This window comes from Copadichromis virginalis, linkage group LG20 (genome assembly GCF_057382275.1).
Source record: "Copadichromis virginalis isolate Kocher_CV1m ecotype Utaka linkage group LG20, C_Virginalis_male_GT1.1, whole genome shotgun sequence".
NCBI lineage: Eukaryota > Metazoa > Chordata > Actinopteri > Cichliformes > Cichlidae > Copadichromis > Copadichromis virginalis.
In genome coordinates, this window is record NC_140637.1 from 11,605,513 (window position 1) to 11,626,652 (window position 21,140).

The 21,140-nt window shown below is 42.0% G+C and overlaps 1 protein-coding gene across 6 annotated transcripts in view; it reads right to left on the reverse strand.

Moving 5' to 3' along the window:
- agrn (agrin) overlaps positions 1-21,140 on the reverse strand; it is a 259,719-nt gene that overhangs the window by 99,258 nt on the left and 139,321 nt on the right. For all 6 annotated transcript variants that reach the window (XM_085444936.1, XM_085444935.1, XM_085444938.1 and 3 more), the window contains one exon: positions 13,721-13,936. In XM_085444936.1, the coding sequence (XP_085301062.1) occupies positions 13,721-13,936 (216 nt within the window). The remainder of the gene's footprint in view (positions 1-13,720; positions 13,937-21,140) is intronic.

The window sequence follows — 21,140 nt, forward strand, 5'->3', positions numbered from 1 at the left end:
ATGCTCTGCTCACTGTAAAAATCCCTCACCACATACGTTTTATGAATGACAAAAGTTATGATCGTATTCAATAAATTGCATTTTAGAAAGTAAGTAAGAAAATTATAATGCAACGCTGTTTTTTAAATACAAAAATTCAAAGAACATGACAAAACAAGTCACATTAACAAAGTTATTCATGTCGTAGCTCCAAAATGTGGCGGTGTACACATCTGAATAACAAACAAAAAGTCAGTTTCAATAGGAGACAAAAATCTCCTGGGGGCTACGTCAGGAAGTGAAGAGCATCCTGTGTGAAAGTCTACCACGGAGCTAGCCGCTGTGGCGACCCCTTGTGAATAAGGTAGCTAAGAAAATGATGGAAGTTGAGGTAATAGGCACTGTGAATTAAATATAATCAAATACTACAAATAAAATGTAATTAGATTATTTAAATGCTAATTACATTACAGCCAGTTGGGTTCTGTCAGTATTTGGAGACTTGGGGTCTGAATTGTGTCCTGAAACTGAGTTTTGCATTCAGAATATCCCCTCTGGCCCCAGAAAGAGGTATAAAGACTCATGTGGGCTAAGTAGTGCATATGCCACAAATTTCCTTTCATTAGCTTCTGATTAACTGGAGCTGGTGGTGGTGGGGAGCCAAAATCACTACTGATGTTCAGTGAGGCATTGGCTAATCATGCTTGGCCTTTGCTATCAAAAAACTTGCTAATGACCGGTAGCTGCTGGGGGCGAAATGCAGTTCAGAGCTGCTGAAAAATCCCTTACAGTGGGTGTTTGGTCTTCAGTACAAACACAGGCACATCTGCGTGAAGACATACAGTGTCAGCACACTCTTCACCTGAATGCAGGATAAGCTCAAAGTGCGATAGTGCACGCTGCATTATCTCTTTTTTCAATAGTCACACTTAAATAAACATCAATGTAAGAGTTCTCTGTCACCGGCTGATAAAGGAGCAAATAAATCTAAAGCCATATCATGAAAGCAGTTTAAAGTCAGCAGTTCCCAGGCTGGGTGCTGAAGCTGTGTGGTGACTAACAATAAAAATTTGAGCTCACTTTGCTTTATTCTCATTAACTCCTGAAAGCAGATCCAAAAACTGTTAATATTAAGCAAATAAGAAGATCTCACAGTTCACAGTTCATAACCTGCCTACAAATAGACATAAGCCACAATATTTAGAACCCAGCACATTAAGCTTTTATTTCCAATAACTAACTGAGACAATCAGTCAATTACTATCTATTGTATGTGATATCTATATTAAAGCTAAAGAACAGGGGGAAAAATGAAGACACACCACATCAGTGACTTCTTTGCACTGAGGATTTTGGCTTAATTAGGAAAAATAACAACGAGTTAACTTTAATACTAAAAAAGCATCTTTATGAACACACAATCAGATAAACCTGCTCAAGGTGACATGCCCATTTCAGCCTTCCAATATAGGACCCTATTTAACATGACAACAATTTAAATTTTGATAAGGCTGCAGGAGGAAGAGAGAGTGCGCATGAAAGTGGAGCAGAAGAACTGACATTTATTTAGAACAAACAGTAGATGGAAATAACTTGGATTTATTCTCTCTCTTTTCTGGCAAGCATTATTACTGCAGGCAGGGACTGTGTGTGTGTGTGTGTACGTGAGCCATTTATTCTAATTGTGAGGAAAATTGAAAGCCATAGAACACAAACACATTTTACGGAATCAAGGTATATTGGCCTGTCCTTACAATTTTCACAAAGCTGGAATGAAGTTAAGGTGAATGAGGAAAACGATAAAAAAAAAAGGCCGCATTTGCCAGAGAAAAGTCATATGGGTTAGCCTCAGCGGTCAAGTGGTCGTGGCGAATGAGATAAAACTGAACTATTTGGTTCACTAAAAAGCAGCATTTTAATTTGCTTGTATTACTGCTGAAAAAAACAAACAAAAGAAAACTTGATTCCAAGTGAGGAAACAGAACGGGGAGGAAGTGTTCAAAAATGGGCAACCAAGGAAAAACAGAGAACACTATTATTTCCTTGACGTATAAGCAATTCAGTGTGAAATATTTTCTACACGAAATCATGCAGTCACAGAGTTACAGGAACTCTAGTGCCACTAGAAAACACTTACAGCTTAATTGCAAGGTTTCAGGCAGAAACGGGAAAATCAGTTTTAAAAATGCCACTTTTAGCAGCTAAAACAACAGAATAAAAATAACAGTTTTAAACTTTGCAACTAATTCTTATTTTGCTTGTTGCCTTTTGTTTTTCTGATGGATCATTTTAAAGTTACAGTCCATTAGGTGTTCATGGAAACCAACTGTGTTTTCACAATAGCTGTTTTATGCATTTCCTTCTTCTGTTCTGTGATTATCTACTCATAATAGAAGTTACTGGTAGAGTCTGCCATTGGCACATGCCACTGCCACGAGGGGCTTAGAGTAAATGATGAATAGATTCATTATTACTGTTTTTGTTGGCTTCTCTTGACTGCTCTTTGCAATTAACTGACGGCCGTCTTGTACATCCTATTTAGCACTAAAAAGAACTGGACTACTTTTATTATGAAGCATCGTGGCTTTTATGATGATATGTCACCAAGTGGCGCTGTCATATAAATCTTTTTGAACCATGAACAGTGGGATTAACAGCTGCAGGCAACAAGCTGCACACTTCCAACTCATCGACAAGGTCACCGAGTCCTCTGGCTGAGCCATGTTCTCGGCATTTCCTATGATTTAAGAGAATCTCATGAAATGGATGGAAATTTGCACATTACTACCTTGTAATTGTCACTTGTGGCTGTTTTACCGATGAAGATGTATGTGTAGTCTTGTCATAAATTTCTAAACGCAGAAATCATTTGATGTCTTTCCTCCACTAAAAAGCCACGAAGCGCCCTTTACTGCCTACTTGTCCATTTTCTGCCATTCACTAATATTGATCCGCAAATTGATTACCAATGGATGATAGAGTAGTGCATGCAAATTTTGCATATACAACATTTTTGGCAAGATTAAGACAACGTATAGTGTATATGCCCCAGATGTCAAGGCTCGGCTGTGTGGCAGGCAGGAGGAGGACCCAAAATGCAAAACTCACACACACGGGGATGAACTCAAAAAGCAGCTTTATTGCTGACCAAAGATAATAGGAGATACAAAACTAAACTGGGAAAAACTAACATAAAGCTCACCAGGACACACGGGGGAATCACACACAGCATGAGGGACGACGTCACGCTGAACAGAGGGAGACGCAGACAGAAATACACAGAGGGTTAACGAGGAAAGTGGGAACACACGGGGAACACAGGTGACACTGATAATCATAACGAGACAGGGCGGGGTGAACTGAACATGACATGTACGGGCGTGAGAGTCACAAAGTAAACAGGAAGTGCACAGAGGTTCAGACAGGAGGAGAGAGAGCACGGGGAAAACACAGACATAACGGGCTGGGGAAACATGAAACAACCACAAAGGGAGACGAGGGCTCATAAATACATAGAGGGCACACAGGGGGAAGAGAGAGCACGGGGAGAACTTAGACATAAAGGGCAGGGGAAACATGGAATAAAACATAAGGAGAGACGAGGGCTCACAGATACACAGAGGGGCACACAGGGGGTAAAAGCCATGAAGGGAAAACACTTAGGGAACAACACAACAGGGCAACTCAGAAAACATGGCCTAAGCAAGGAACAAAATACAAACATACAAGGAAACTAAGAACACTGGGCCAACATGGCCCAGGACCATGACACCAGATCCTTTATGAACACTGAATACTGAGCACTTAAAATCCTGAGGACAATAGACTGCTGGATTTCTTTCCTCCCACTCAGTTAAGCACATTCACATTCTAACCCAGGCCTAACAGTGTCTGATTAGGTCGCTAACATGAAGACCAGTAGGACTCTGGTTCCTGACGACCTTGATCGATAACCACTGCGCTACATCATCTCAGCTTTGAGGCGACACAATGCCAGTTGATTCCCGAACAAGACTGCGTCTAAGTGGCCAGCACCTTGTTGAGAAAAAAGGTAAAACTTTGAAAAGTTACAACCCTGATTGCTCATTTTACATCAGTGGTGCTTTGATTTACAATCAATCACCCAGTGAAGGCAAGGAGTATCTAATTTGCCCTCCACTGCAACAATGTGAACACAGCATTACTCTGGGGAGTGGATGCAGTCGATGGACAGACCTTAAATAAGCAGCGAGGCAGGAGTGGGTGAACAGTAATGAAGGAACCTTGTATGAAGGTGCTGTGTGTAAACAGGGAATACAGTGTAGATATACATGCACAAGACTGACGTTTTCTACAGTACTGTGCACATGTCTTGAGCTACCCCTCATTTCTTTATATCTGGCTTGGAGAAGCAATTTACTGAACCACGTGCAAACATGTGCACACATGCATACATGGAAATACAGTGTAAGGCAAACAGGCAATTTTACAATTTTAATGAGCTCCAAAGTCAATATTTGCTATGCTCATCTTTATTCTTCAACTCGTTCAGGTAAGCCTTCTTGTCATTTCTTCAAGTAGCCTTCAGGAACAGTTCTCCAGGGCTTTTCAAGGACTTTCAGATACTGTTCCAAATGCTGCAGTTTTTTCAGACAGGTCACTTGTTCTTTTGTCCTCCACTTGTCCACTTTCTTTAAATGTTTTAAGGACAGGCTGCACACCGTGCCGAGATATGCCAGGTTTTTGGCTAATAGCTCTTTGGGAATCACCTAGCTCGTGCAAAAATAATGATTTATTCCTGACAAACTGTGTCATCTCTGACATTTCTCATAGATTTAACTAAAGATACTGGAACAAATTAGGTGATTTTGAAGTGGTTCAACAATTAAAAAGCATTTCTGGTTAAGTACAAGAACTGAAACAGCAGCCAAAGAAAAGCCTGGGGATCTATTGCTCAACGCCACCTTAAAAAATGACTCCTTGTTTAAAACTCTGACTCAGTGGTAGAAAGAAATAACAAGATTATCCATATTCTATTTCTGATAATGTGTTCCTGTACATACATTAATATAAAACGAGTAATAATCTGAAACATGTATTAAATAAAGCAGTTATCCTATTCAATCCACGCTGCGATCCTTTAATGATGATTGTGAATAAGCGATCTTTTTGTTGTTGTTGTTGTAGTATGCCACAGAATCAAAGCCAACGCAGAGAGAAACAAATATTCTTTAGAAATCCGTCTCCTGTCACTTGTCGTCATTCTTGTTCCGCGCGAAATGAAATAAAATATCCGCTATTGTCGGCTGAGCTGGTAGTTATCCTCATATTTTTCAGCACCGCTCCGCTTTTATTATTTTCACTCCATTCCATCTCTCACCAAGCATACACAGTGAAAATAACAAATAACAATGTATTATTCAGGAGAAGCCAAATGCATAAATACATTAAAAAGTCTCAAAACACAACCCCTTGTCTGGGATTAAGCAGGTGTATGTGGATATGGATGTGTGTACATAATCGGTGTTTTGCCTGCAGATTTCAAAGAGGTGAGCACTGGAGAAAGAGCGAGCGAGAGATGAAGCAGAAGACGGGATTTGTCTTACAAGTATCAGTGGTTGCAGACGAGTGGAACAGCAAGTAAAGATGGATAGAGAAATTCCAAGCACAGCCCATTATCATGTCTTTATGTGTGTGTGTGTGTGTGCTGATAACAAGAATGTATATTTTTCAGTCTATCGGTTTGCAAAACGCCTGCAGTGTGTGTATATTTCACTAAATATGCCTTTGTGTGCGTGTTTATGTACTATCAGTAAACACACACACACACACAGAGTCCGTCAGGTTGTGCATATTATGGTTATGAATGCCAAGCAAGAGTCAATGCCCCAGGGAAATGAAAGCACGAAAGCTGAGTTATTTACAATGACCTCTCGCCCTGTGTGTCTGTTAGTGTGTGCGCATAAATGTGTTCACCGATAACCCCGGAGAAATTTGATTACTTTCCGCATTTGTGTCTCTGTGCAGACTTGTTACTACTGATGAGAATATCAGCAAGACACGGAAAAAAGAGAGAAAAAAAAAAGAAACGATTTTTGTTGTGAAGCCTCTGAGTGAAAAAGGAAGGAGACGAGGGAACGCCCAGAAAATGAGTGAAGGCGAAGGAGAAGAAGTAAGGGGTGCGTGACTAAGTCCTCTGTGGCGGAGTTAACGGTGAGCAAATGAAGGAGAAGTGAAAAAAAGAGAGGCTTGAGGAACTATGGAGTGATGTAGAAGAAGGAACAGCGAGGCAAAATGCATGAAAAGAATAAAGGACGGAAGGAAAAAGAAAAGGAATATTTAAAAAAAAGTAACAAGGACAATAAGGATTAAAGACAGAAAGAAAGACGGGAGGAATACTGGTGAGATGAAGGGACAGGGATCCAAAACAGGGAAGCAATGAGCACTGGAGAAACAGCGTGGAGGTAAAGATGGCTTCAGTCAGTTTGACTGCAGAATTCTGTTATCTGCTTCGGCAAAGCCAGAAGTCATCTTCAGCATCTACGGCTATTACCACCAGCCCATTGTTACAGAGGCTGACCGGGCATGTCACCGGGGTAACAAAGGAAATCGTCTTAGCATGAGCAAAATAAAGTAAAAAAAATGGGGGTGAAGGAGGAGTGAAGCAGGCTGGCCTTCATCTCCTCCCTCTCCAGCTCTGCTCCAAAATTAGGATTTATTTGCTTGCAGAGGATTTTCACAAACCTCCTCTCCTGGCCAGCTTTGGCCCCAACGAGGGAAGATAAATCAGGGCTTTACCTGGCCCGGCCCAGACACCTTAACAATCGGCCAGACCAACAAAAGACAAAAGACCAAACGTACAGATGGAGTAATGAGCTTAGGTCATTTTCTTTGATTCCCTCTCTGAACAATGGTTTAGGAGCAAAAGGGAGATGTGAAGAGGAATGGAAACAATGTGTTGGCCCGCATGTCAGATTCAAATAACAATGGTTTTTCTGATTTCTTGCATGATCCCAAACAACATAAAGAATTTCTTATACATACGCAGTATTGTGCAGATGTCTTGATCCTTATTTCTTTAGATTTTAGTAGCAAATTAGGAAACGGGTGCATTGATTTACTGAAAAATGTGCATATATAGTATATAAGGCAAAAAGAGAGTTTGTACAGTTCTAAAAACATCTTTATTCTTCAACGCAGTCTCTCTTGGACAAGCTTTTGTAATGTCTGTAGGTAGTCTCGAGGAAAAGTTCTCCAGGTTCTTGAAACACATTCAAAGCTCTTCTTTGGTTGTTGCCATCCAACAGTGTTTATTATGAAGTTTCACAATGACCCGGAGGGTACTCTAATAATAAATGATAAATGTTCTTTTCTCTTTTTGAGTAAAATAAGGTTTGCATTCCAAAATAAACAATAGATTTTTGAAAAAGCAAAAGTGCTTAATTAAAAAATAACGCAAAGGTGTATTTTAAGCTTCCCCTTTTCTCCTTTTCCCATAACTACATTTAACATGTAAACCCGCTCAGCTTCAACCCCACTTCTGCATCTCCTCTCCTCTTGGGAGTTTTCTGTTTTCACACACGCTCTGAATAAACGATTTGACTGGCTGAGTAGCATCACATGAGATAATGTAGTCACTCACTGTTGTACCTCTCTCCTGACCTCCCCTGCACCTAGTGACGGTGATTTAAACTAAAATACGAAATTTCAAATGGCGTTCATCACTTTATAAGACCTGTTAATATTTATTTTCAGTCCAATTCTTGTGAAATTTTGCTTATGTCAGCATTTCCTCTGTGCTTCCCTTTCTTAGAATGGCTCCTTGATAGCCACCGCTCCACCGAGACCACTTCTGATGAGACTTCAGTAGATAGATCCGCTGAAAGTCTCAGGTCCTGTGTCAGGCCTTTGCTGGATTTCTTTCCTGTTTCTTCAGGACATGGCTTTCAGATACTGTTCACCTGCTGTCGGTAACATTTTATGCATGTCACTTCATCTTTTGCTCCCACTTGTCCAGTTTCTTCAGATTTTTATGAACACACTGGACCCCATGCCAAGACAGACCAAACTTTTTGCCTAGTAGCTCTTTGTTATTTTAAGATAAGATAAGACTTTATTGATCCCACAACGGGGAAATTTTTGCATCACCTCAGCTCAGGTACAGATATCAGATGGAAATACAAAAATACAAATAAGTACAATCAATGACAAAAAGTAAGATAATACACTATATACAATGGTAGCATACACAGTATGTGATTATGGATATAAACTATATAGTTTGACATAACTATTGTACCACTAATATTCCTATTTATAGACATGTACACACACACATGTACACACTAAATATACATATGTATACATATACATACATATATACCTGCACATGTCCATACACATGGAAGTGGTGACCGTGGATGTTCACAGTGTCCAGTGACTTATGACATCATGATTGAGGAGTTATAGAGTCTAACTGCTATTGGGATGAATGATCTGCGAAAGCGCTCCTTCCTGCAGCGAGGGTGTTTCAGTCTCTGACTAAAGGAGCTGCTCAGCCCACTCACATACTCATGCAGTGGGTGATGTGGGTTGTTCATGATGGATGTCAGCTTTACTAACAAAATACTGTCTTTGGTATTTTTTGTAAACTCTACAGAAGAAATGGGACTCAAATGATGACATGCTGCCAGTAACAAAGTTAAGAAAGACACAATGTAAAGTTGACACCTTCAGAAAGCCTGGAGAACTTTTGCTCAAGATAGCAAGAAAGTCTGGCACCTGAAAGCAAAATGTAAAAAATATAAAGAAATAATGGATGGCTCAAGAGTTTTGCACAGTACTGTACCGTTTGTAAAAAAAAAATTATGCTGTTTTATAGGAAAGATTAACACTTCTTTCAATAGATATTCCCTTTCTTCTTCCTGATTGGTCCGTTTCATGCATGTTTGCCTGTTTGCGTGCAGGCACGCTCGCAACCACACAATAAAGCGTCATTAGACACGAGACACAAAGTGCGCCAAAGTAAACCCGTGCATAATGACAACTCTCATCAGACACTTTGACATTTGTTTCGTTATATAAATCTGCTGCGCCTGCTTTTGTTTGGTAACGTACAAATACGTCAGGTAGAAGTGGGTGTACACCAACTCATTTTCAGTTAATCATTTGTGCCTCTTCCCAGGAACAGAGGACTTCATTTGTTTGCTGCAAAATGTATTCAAACAAGCTCTGATATATTTTTTTTATATGCTACAACTAAATACAACAAGTAGGAGTGTACTGCTTTATGTTTAAGGAGCAGTTCACATCCCTCTCACACTGGGCCTGCCTGCAGTATATAAGAGCAGACAGAGAAGCAGGTGTGGAGCACTTATGCCTTTTCTCCTTTCACTGTGAAGACTCGAGAGTGTTTCGGTGCAGGAGAGATAAAAACCTTCTCTAAAGTGCAGAGAGCGAGAGAGCAGAGTGGAGTGACTGAGCAGAAGGTAGGGGGCCGTGCTGATAGCCAACTCTCGAGAACACACACGTGCGCTCTCACACATACATAAAATCAATCTCCCATCGACCACACTCTCGAACCCCAGTCACCTCACCCACACGCGCATGCTCTCCACTTTTTTCTTGGGGGGGGGGGTGAAGAAGAATGAAAACTCCATGTTCCACTAGAGTGGCCACACAAGATGAGTTCTGCAGCACTTCTGTGTCTCTCTCTGGGAAAGGGAGTGTATTTACCACTCTGCTCTGATTCAACATTAGGACAGTAGACGTGGTGCCTGTTCCCAAGCTGACTGTAGAACGTGCGCAAACACACAAACGTACGCACACACAGTTCCCCAAATGTCTCTTGTCTCTCTCTAAACCAGAAAGTGTCTGAGCTTTTTCTCTCTCCCTCCCTCTCTGAGGTCTTCCTTTTCTTAACTGGACACTTTTTTTTTTCTTTCTTCTTTTTTTTTTTTATCACCTCGTGTTGTTATCGGTCACTCCTGCGGGGCCAATTTAAACGCGGCCTCTCCTTTTAATTTCGATAATATCTGAAGCCATTATGTGCTCACCGCCTGCCTGCTTGACTGCCGGAAATGTAACCCCACCGATCCCAAATCATCCATCTAGAACAAAAGAAAGATAATGAAGAAGCTGGGTCGGAGATGGTCTGAACCATTAAGGGGCAGGTTATGTGAATATCAGAGTGGAGCAGTGGAGGGAAACTAAGTGCCTGCACCTCAACAACGAATGGGTCATTTTGTCCTGCCCTCAGGAGGGAACTTAGACCATTTTCTTGGAACTAAAATGTCATAATAGCCAGTTCAGTTTTATGAGTGAGGTGCTAAATGGACATGTTTTAAGGGGAATTTTCTTTTCACTGCCGAGTGAAACTGAGCTAAGGTGAACTGTGCAATGGGAATAGTGGGAGGACACGGGCATCTGTCAAAGTCTAGGTTGTAAACAAGCCACCTTATTTGGTGTTCAAAGCTGTGACCGTAGCTAAAGTGCCTGTAAAAACCTCTTGAAAGTCGAAGCACAATATGTCAGTAATTAACTGGAGAACAGCACTGTGATGTCAGCAGCAGCGAAGTAGGAAGTAAGTGCCCGAAAGCCGACATTTGGAGGTGTCAGCATCCTGCAGATGTCAGGGACTTGCTGGTTACAGCTTCCTCCTGTTTGCAACAAAACATACCCCAAGCTCCAAAGTTGTACTTGGTGGTAACAAAATGCTCCCATGTGATGTAACTCCCATCCTTTAAAAAAAAAAAAAAAAACATAAGGGGCATAATCTGTGAGAGAAATAAAAACTTCTTTTGTGGCTTTCCTCCTGAGTGCCAGATAAGACTTGAAGCCAATTCACTTACCCCGATGAAAACCCGCCATTCAAATCGAAAGAGTCAAACGAGGCTTCGCACAAAAGCACCAATTCAGCTGCCCGTATTTTCTTAAAGTTAAAAGCTTTCTCACTCCCTCACCTTTCTACCGCTCTTCCTCCTTCCCTCCTTTGCCTCTCTCTTCCTCCGTCAGCACTGACAACTCCATAATCTCAGCCAAGTGGCCCGTCCAAGCCCTCTGTAGGGGCTGAATTTATTGAGAGCAGAGTGAGAATCAGAACCTGTCACCTGGCTTGCGCTGACCTCCTAACACGCACGCTCTCTTCCTCTTTCACACTCACAGCGTATACCGTACCTGCTGTATGTACCTTCTAAGTGCAAACATCCTTGAATTCATTCAAACACACACATATGAATATTGGTGAATGTTAGACTGTTGCTTACTCCTTGGCTGACCCTTCCATCCCACAGTTAAACACTTCTTTTAATTCTCTAGCCGTCTGCCCTTCTCAATTCTGTCTATAAGACATATGTGGGAGCTTTTAACAAGGATGTTGCAATAAATGCAAAAGTAAATAAACCGACCAGATGTTAGCTAGCTGTGTGGTTCGTCTACACTCACTCGACAGTGACTGCTTTCACTGCTATACAAAATATGTTGCAAATCAGAAATAGCACGGGTAAGAAAGAAGGATGAATTTAAAAGATTGCTTTCTGATTTTCAAAGCTATTCATGTGTCACTCGGGACAAAACCAAATATTGTGAGTTTAAGATAATAAAAGCACCGATAACCTGCTGTTTAAGCTTTAAGGTCACCTTCATCAGTACCTGGCAGCTTGTTTAAAACAGATTCCCAGGGTTGGTTCTCTCAGCTCTCAACGTTTCTACCAATCAGAAGATTGTCAGAAAAAAAATCGCATCAGAAAATAGCAAATTTGTCAATTTTCAACAGAACTGTAAACTCTGCTTTAAGTATACAATAATGGAACTGTAAATCAAACCATGTTGAATGGATGTTGGTGGAAGCCGGAGTTAATTAAATGAGTCATTTTTACTTTTGCATTGATTAAACTGATCACACCATAAATCACAGTGACACCGGTTGTGTTAGAGAAGCACAAGTACATAACGTAGCAAGGCTAGAGCTAAGGATGCCATCCGCTGATTAAACACTACACACCTGCCTCCTTCACATCCAGTGACTGCATGAAAATGCTGACATAAATCAGGCTTTGCCATTAGTAATAATCACATTGGGCTCTCAGAATCACAGCCAACAGAGGAATGAAAAGGAAATTCCTTCCAGATGTGACGGGATAAGAGAGGAAGTCTGTTCTGGTGGCCAGCATGTAGTCATTACCAGCAATGCTATCATTAGCATAATCATTACTATTATTTTTTACTTTATTTCTTTCCTTGTGACTGGCTGCTGTTTTGCTAAGGCCAATTATGGTGCTTCTGATGGCCTTAACCCTCCATAAACCATCATTAAACCACTTATGCTACTACTTTCTCCCTCTGGTTTTGATCTTCTCTCGTAATCTGTTCACTCGTTCAATCACTAAAGTACTCTCTTACGTGCTCTTGTGTCGCACTCCCTGTCTTAATGTCTCATTGCTCTTTCCTCTTAACATTATACCCTCCCTTTTTAAATGCTATTTTCCCTTTCCTCCACTGTACCCTGTGTTCCTCCTGTCCTCTCTCTGTCCTTTCTATCGCTTTATTTCCACTCTGCCAGTAGCGGACCGCCACCAAGCTTGTTATTAGTGCCAGGTTCGAGCCTGCACTGTAATCAGACCCCTGGAATTAGCAGTAGGCCCACACTGGCAGAAAAGGCACGACGCTGACAAAACACTATAGTTATCATTGAGGCTGCTGCAATGTTGCAGCTTTGGCAGGAATCTGCTCCTTAGAGACATGGATTTTGATGGGCTTTGGTAAAGAGAAGCAATGAGAGGTACAGCAGGAGTATTGGCACCCACTGGGGTTAGGGATAAAATACACACTGGATGGCTACCAATGGGAGCAGTAAGTGGCACACTTTTTTGTTTGTGAGGGTGCAGGTGGCGCTTAAGCCCTGGGAGCACAGCCATTTTGGAAAGAAAATAGAATGGATGTAATGGGGACGTGTTTTATTATTGTGGGATAAAGATAGGATGGCAAAGCACGTAGTATTAGGACAGGGTGTAATAGAAATCCATTTACTTGACAATAACAAGCAATTTAGTGTCACTCAGAGACTTGCAGCTTTGTGTTTGTCAAATTAAGTGGCCGTGCTCGTCCTCTGGTGCAAACGTCATAAAATCACAAGTGCCGTTTCTGTCATTTGAACCAAAAATTCCAATCGCATTCGCCATGCTTTAAAATGTTAATTCACCTATGCTTGCCCACTTTCACCCTCATCTCTCATTGTGATGTACTGGAGAGTGTCAGTCTCAAATTGTTCAGTCCAAGAATTTGGATGTTTGGGGATCTTTTAAAAGGTACAGATCACGTGTATGTTAAAGACAACACTTCAGAGAAAGCTATCGAATTTTAGTGGTTTGTGGAGATCTCATAAATACATCAGATCAACAGTCAAACCTGCCCAAACTATTTTCTTCTGCAAAGTTGCATGACCATACCAAGAATTGAAATGTCAAAGGTCAAACTGACTTCTTTTCATCCCCGTTTCTACAGGTAGTTAAAGCTTACAATCACAGCCTTAAAATCTTCAGACAAGATGAGACAGAAAAAGCAGATCGTTGCACAAATGTCAGAGGGATTTCTGAAAATGAGTTACTTTGCAGAAAAAGCACAAGGAATTATCTCAGATCAATCTCCATTTGTTTGAGAGAGAACACTTTTCAGACTCACACAGGGATCAGGGTGAATTTCTAAAATGGTTAATTTCTGCAGCTGTCTCCAGGAAGGGTTAGCAGATAGATTGATGGTTACTTACAGCAGGCTCCCTTGCTCAGCACCTTGATGCGTCGCTGTGCGTTGCACTGGGCTTTCTCCAGCTCGCATTCATTGGTGTAGGTGGACGAATCTGAGCCGCACACAGGCGCCACAAAGGACGGGCAGTCCACCTTCTTGCAAACACACTCACCCTTGGACGGGTCATTTGGGTTGCGCTCGCAAACGGCGCCAAAGCCACACAGCATCCCTCTGCAGCCTGCCAGAGAGAACGACAAAGAGGAGAAGCTGTTAGGATATTTCATATGGATAACTCCGAATGTGAATATACATTTTCAGTCGAGTTAATACTGAAACACCCAACACCTAATGCACAGTTCAATTAAGCACTTTTAACAGAAGCCTGTATTTAAAAGCATCAGAGTACAAAGAGAAGTTTCTAGCATTTTAAGAAAATTCTATGATGCTTTCCCACAAAGTTCAAACTAAATCCTGGTAAAGGAAACAATTATTTGCAAACCATCTTAAGCTTAAAGAGAGCTCTGAAGGTGAAACCATTCAGAGTTTGGGGAAGACCTTTTAAAAAGCATGACAAAGTGTAATGGCATTGAAGCGTACCAGAACAACACTTTGACACGTTTGGGGAAAATAGAATATTTGCAGTTTACATATCCTGGTGATTTTATATTAATATTTTCACTTTTTTTGATCTAATGATTCCTAAAATGCTAAATTAGAGCCCATTTGAACAAAGTTAGGGTCAAAAGTCGTCATACTGATATCTATCTGTGCTGACTGATTCACAACATCAAACCATGTGTGGGAAACGTAAGAAAGGTTGCAGGTAGCTGCCAACGCAGAGCGATTTTTCTTGGTTTTAAACAGCAGCTAATGGAGACAAATTTAAAAAGGCTTTCATGAACTATTCATGCAGTCCAACATTTGCCAGCGCAGTTATAGTTGACTATTGTGTGTAATGTATAAAAACTTGCCAAAATAAAACCACTCATCACATAAACCAGCCAGCACAAACTCAACGGCGCGCTACAAAGAGGTAGGAGAAACATTCTCCAAACGCTGAATGACAGCGAGCTAATGAAACGCTGCAGGTTAGACCGCGCAGGGATAATGTTTGTGGTCGATCTAATTACGGGTGGGCTCACATCTCCCACCCACTTCAATAACGTTATAACAGCAGAAATAAAAAAGATCATCAAAACACTAACATACTGGGCAACTAGAGAAATAACAGCAACAGTGCGCGGTGATGATTTGGGTCTGTCCGGTTTTCATCAGCAGAGTGAACAGTTACAGCACTTTCTCACTGCTATACTGTGATGCAGTTCATTTAATTTTCCACAACTTGCAGACTTACATAACAGTGTGGGATTCCCATCGTTTTATATGAAATATTATCACAGGATTATACATACCAGCATGGTAAATATCTATGTAGGTAACCTAATAATATAACAACTATGCACATGGAAATGGACTACTGCATCAGTAGATCTGTTGTAAACATGCCATGTGTTAAAAGTTGGCTTATTACATTCCAGGCTTTTAACAGTTGATTTCACTACTCGTTCTGCCTGTAATCACTAAGATAATGCATCATCCATTAAAAAAAACCAAAAGACTACCAAGCAACAAGGTCAGCCAAACATCCTCATTAATGTAAATAAATCCTATGCTGGATATTATTGCCAGAAATTTCTCAGCTATGTTAGCAGCTCTCTGAGAAAGCTCTCAGAACTTTAGTCAGTACTGGCCCTGATGTTGTTCACGTCCAATTAAATTGTCTTTTCTCGCACTGATTCTTCGAGAACTTTTTATGAGTTAATGCAGATGAAGTTTATGTTTTAACACCAGGCAAATTTGTCTCAATACAGATTAGCTACTGGCATATTTGTAGAAACACAGTTCAGCAACGAGGATTAAATGGGATCGTGGCGTAAAGCAAACATATGCTCATATGCTCGATTCGTTCGGGGAGACTGTGCCCACCCGTGCAGAGCGAGCGCAGTATGTACATTTGCTGATTTTGAAGAAGTTTCAATGTTAGAATTTTCCCCCTCAATAAAGTCAGCAACAACATTAAAATCAATCGAGAGGCAGCAGGCTGATACCCGCAGTCTTGTGGACAGCTGATTTTCAACACCTCTGTGAGAAGACTGCAGTCTTTTTGAAACATCAATGATCCGCCATCCAGGAAAAACACACACGGGGTGGGGGCAACACGAAGACAAACCAAGGTTAGCCACACACTTCAAAGTCTCGCAAGTCAGGCAGCGATGGTAATACTTTGATCCTCAACCTCCCACTGACACCTCAGCTTTGATCAAATGTGAAGCAGCAAACTGTAAACTTTGTCAGAGGCCGCTGGATTCGCAAAGCAAACAGCAGACACGCACGTGGATACGTGGTCGTGTTATGTGTACACAACATCAACTTAGAGAGTAATTGACCCGTATTATGGCAGCTACAGCTGCTGTGGCTCTGTGCCCACTTAGAGGACTGTTGGGCATCCAGCTGGCATGACGTCCTTGCCTCAGCACCAGGAGGGGGGGGTGGGGTGAGGGGCGTTAAGAGACATGGCAAACTCTCACAGGTAACCAACCGGATTGAAAATCGATGGACGAATGCACATAAAAATCCAAAATCCACTCTGAAAAAAGTCTACTTGGTTAGATAGGCGAGCAGCCAGTGTCACCGCTGAGTATATACATGTCACACACTCACACACACATGCACCCGCAGATAACTATTTCTTATCACTGGCTCCCAGGCTAGGACTAAACGAAAGGCGGCATGTCCGCTTGGGCTCACTGGCAGGTGGCTTTTTGTGGTACTAGAGAGACAGAGTCAGATAGGCAGACACACAAACGCACACAAGCACAAACTCTATGTGTGCAGCACAGACAACTGGTCCAGCATCTGCCCAAGGCATCTCATTCTGTCTCTCTCCCCACACCAAAGTACATTGTGTGAATGCGTCTATACGTGTGCATGTGTGAGCGCGCAGAGTGACAGGCGAGGAGGCTGTTTTTGACTGGCCCACTGTTCCCCGTGGGGGAGCGCCTGACAGCTACCTGAGCTCACTCTCTCTACCGGGAGGGGGGGGAAGCGAGTGTAAAGCCATCCATGAGTGCATCTGTATTTTTGACAGGGTGTGTGTTGGAGAGGTGTAGGCATTAGGTGTCTGTCTCCCTCTTTCTGGCTCTCTCGCTCGCACGTACGCGTGCATGTGGCCAGGTGCTAGCATGAAGGCATTGTCATGACTGGCCCGCTGCTCTGCCGTCACTTCTCACCACACACCCTGTGCTCCTCCTTCGTGTTTGTCTACGTGGGTGTCAGTGTGTGGCTCCGAGGCAAAACCATGCGAGCAGAGTGACAAGAGGTGAAATTCAATCGAGCTGTGTCAGATGTGTACAAGAGGAAGGTTGTCTGAGAGTATGACAGGGGGAGTGGAAAAAAACAAAACCCACCAGAGACCGAGATACCGGGTCGACAAAAAAGATCTCTCTATGATCTAAATGTATCAGCTGTGTTACAATATAGCTAACACTGGTATCATATGGTAAAAATATAAATAAAATGCTTTACTTATTTTTATTCTGAAAATACATAATAATCAGTTACAGTAAAAACATTTAAATGATTTAAAAAAAATCATGAATGCCAGCGCTGGAGTGTAAGGGGATCTGTTCTGCGATGCTTTCCTATAAGAAACTCTCACCGTAGCCTCAAGCTTAGCTCGCTGACAAAAGACTGACACTGGAGCTGAGGCCTCTGTCAAAACAGAGATACTAGCGCAGGCTCTGGAATGAGAGTAAAAGCTGCACGGTTATGTACTGGGAGCTGTTCCCTGGGAAAAATTGTCCCAGCACCTCATAACAGATACGTTTGACACTTCCAATTTCTTTAGCACAAAAGACAAAAAAATCCCTTGGCAGTTAATATGAACAGTATTATCTGCCACGGCTGAAAACAAAAACAACACGAACAAAAACTTCGCCAACATCATATTCCCACTGTGCCGCCCTCGACCTAGTTTGACTGGCGGGTGATCTATAGTAGTGCAGACACGATAGGAAGAAGCGAATGCAATCATCTACCAGAAGGCGATGTAAAACTCTCTCTCCTGGAAGCACACACAGAAGCAAAGTGTTTGAAGTGCTGCTACTATATGTGGGTGCTAAATGAACAGTTAACAAAGCCCAGTAACTTTCCGACTTTGCGTCTCACACATAACTACTAGTTTTTCTGTATTACTGAAACATCAGGTGAAAGGAAGAGGATGCTGCGGTCAGGGTGAGTTGGTCTGAACTCGAACTTTATTCAATTAATGCTTACAGCCAAACATTTTTCTAACTTCCAGATCTCTATGTGTCCTGTCACCGATGCCACAGCGATGTCTCTCGGCTCATTTCTAACAATTCAAATGAGCCAATAAAGATCAGTGATTTTAAAGATGGATTATTTATTAGACTGCACTGATTTTTTGGTGTTGATTGTGCCTCACAATATTAAAAATTGAGCAAAGTGCTCCAGCATTAACAGGGTGTTACTCTCATTAATGTTAGAAACTCTGATAAAGCCGCTTACTGCAAGAACAACAAAGCTGTGACACTGACTAAAAGGTCTTCTCTTAGTCGAGTAGTGAATCCATGTCATGTGTAGGCTGACAGCAAAGCCTGCTCTTGCGGTAAAAATGTTTATTTGTAATTAATAAGGAACGGACTGCTGGTACTAAACACCAACAATCATTAAGGCTATGTTTTGTTTTGCTTTTGGGTAATAACTGTAATATGAAATAGAAAATGCTGTAACGTTTTGCACCTAGCTGCACTGGTTCCAGCTTTCAGACTTGGTCAACAACCCTCTAGAGCTGTTTTAAGTGCTGGGGAAGGTGCATGCTTTTGTGTACAAAATTGCAAAAGCCCACTCAGGCTTATGCCATTTTCACTATAAATGTAAGCTTTTCGATTCTTGGTGCAAATGTCTTTGTGAGTGCAATGAGTGTGAATATGTGTATGTGTGAATGCTCATTGGTCCATGTAAGTGTGTAAGGTAATCTCCCTTCAAGCCCCGCAGCGTTAAAAGCTTCACTTCCATGCTGTTTTCTTTGCTACCGGAGGCAAGGGGAAGAAAATCCCATTGGGAAGAAAAGACAGCATGTCCAGTTTGTGACTGTCGAGGCAAGCGTCTAGTCCAGGTAACATGTCATCCCTGCGTTTGGACGACTCACCCATTAAATGTGACAAGGTGTCAGAGATTTAAGGGGGGGCTCTCAGCGCCTATGAAAGGAAAATGATGGTGCTGTTCTGATTAAAGCCACAGTAGAAAAACTATGTGGTTTGTGATTTGAAAGAAAGTAATGCATGGTTCTCTGGTGGCAATTTTCCACATCTTCTATTGCCAGTTCTGCTGCTTTTGGATTTAGAATGGAACTAGGCTGTTGCACTTTGCAGTTCATTTCTTTTGTGGAGCAAAACACATATACACACACAGAGTGGTTTTTTAATCCAGTAAGTAACAAAAGCAGACCGTTTCAGGACAGCGAAGTATCAGAATTCGATCAGAATGTGATTGAATGCACGGTGGGATAAGGGATATACGCCTCTTCATACGGTGTATTATCCGGGCGACATGTGTTAGCGGCTAGCTTTTCGACACAGATTCAGAGGAACACAAATTCAATAAACATGACACAGAAGCAGCAAGTTCCCATCACTCTGAGACGCCGTCTACCCTGTGCTCTGTGAACAATATGTCCTGCAGCCTGTTTTTGTGGTGAAAGGCTCTATCAGTTTCATTGTTTTGCTGCCTTGTTGCATCTACCTCAAACAAAGCAAAAGGAGGGGTGCAGAAATGGACTATGGTCGCGAGCATGAGCGCGCTCAGACCCAATAAGGCTTGACAGAAGCGCCTCAAAGTGGCTACTTTAGGGAAGGAATACACGTCTTTGCATATCTTGTTTTGGCTCGGTCTGTCATACTTTTGAATTATTTTACAGCAGTCTGGTCTGTTTCAGCGAGAGAGGAAAGAAGCAAGTGAGAGGGAAGGTAAAGGAAGGTGTGCATGAATAATTAACAATACTGAACTTTACATGGGTGACAAGAATAGCGGCTGGATAACCGGGACTGTTGAGGCCAGTGATGCACAAATGGCAAAAGTGCTGGATACTCCGCTCAGGTGAAGCCAGTCGTATGGTGATCAGATTAAATCTGCACACGGCGGCTTCGGCATTGACTAATGACCTAGTGACTGTCAGAAAATCAGGAACGGAAAGTTGATGGAGGGAGATACAGCTCAGTGGCATCGAAGCGACATCACATTAATGTTGAATGACTCTAAATTCATTACCCTCTAGCACTCCTAGGGGACATCTTCCACTTACTTCTTAATAAAGGGACCCTTTCTTTTCAGCTGACACTAAGTAATACAGATGTGCTCCCTGCCCGGGCGGCTTTTAACAGTCCCCTCTTTCCCTCTGTCTCCTTATCTCTCCTCACCTCGGTAAGAGGGCTTTAGCCTCTCTATCCGTGTAGCTGTACCAGAAGACCTTTGCAGTGAGGGGACAGGTTGCTATGGCAACAGCTAGTGATGCAATCAGCACAAAGCGGCTTCTCTCATCAGGTTTTACTGGAAACTTTCCGTCATGCACACAGGTGGTTTACATATGCACAAATACACACATGCGCACCCACGTCAAGCTGCCTCTGTATCAAATTCCCTGCAGTGCTTTTTAAAAATAACTGTTAGGTCTCACTGCACTAATTATACATCACTCCTCTCCAAATCGATGCTCTGGGGTGAAAATCTAATTTTGAAAATCAAATTCTCGTGCTGGCTGCGTGCAGCTCTGAGGCTATAGGTGCTTTGCATAGGTCTGGGGGGAAAAGCAATAGATGGGTGGAGTATTTGTTAATAGTGTCCATCTCTGCACCTGACGCTATACAGAGCCTAGAGTCCCAAAGTGTCATTGCAGAATAGAAACATGAAGAAACATAAAGGTGGCCGGCAGCTGTAAAATATCTGGGGGTAAAAACCCTACACTGCTTCTATTGATCTCTGGTTAGCGATCCTCGGGGACCAATGGAGTCAATTATCGATCTCGCTGCAATCTTACAACACCCAGCGTGAATGAAGAAAACGCCTGGTCACAATGGAACACCCCACCTCACCAGCTCAATATGAGAAATTGCTTCTTTAAACCAGTTAAATGAGAAGAGAGAAAAAGGGGCGAAGGAGGGAAAGAAAGGAGACACTTTCAAAGGATTTTCAGAAAGAAAAAAAACCTTTTTCTCATGTTCTGCTTTTCCAGTGCTGTTCTTATCAGGGCAACAGCACAATGAACAAACTGAAGAAAAGAAAAACTGTAAAGAGCTATTCGTTTACTGCATTTTCTCTTCGCCTTTGGCTGCAGTTCTCTGCTTGAAGATGGAGGGTTTTGAGTG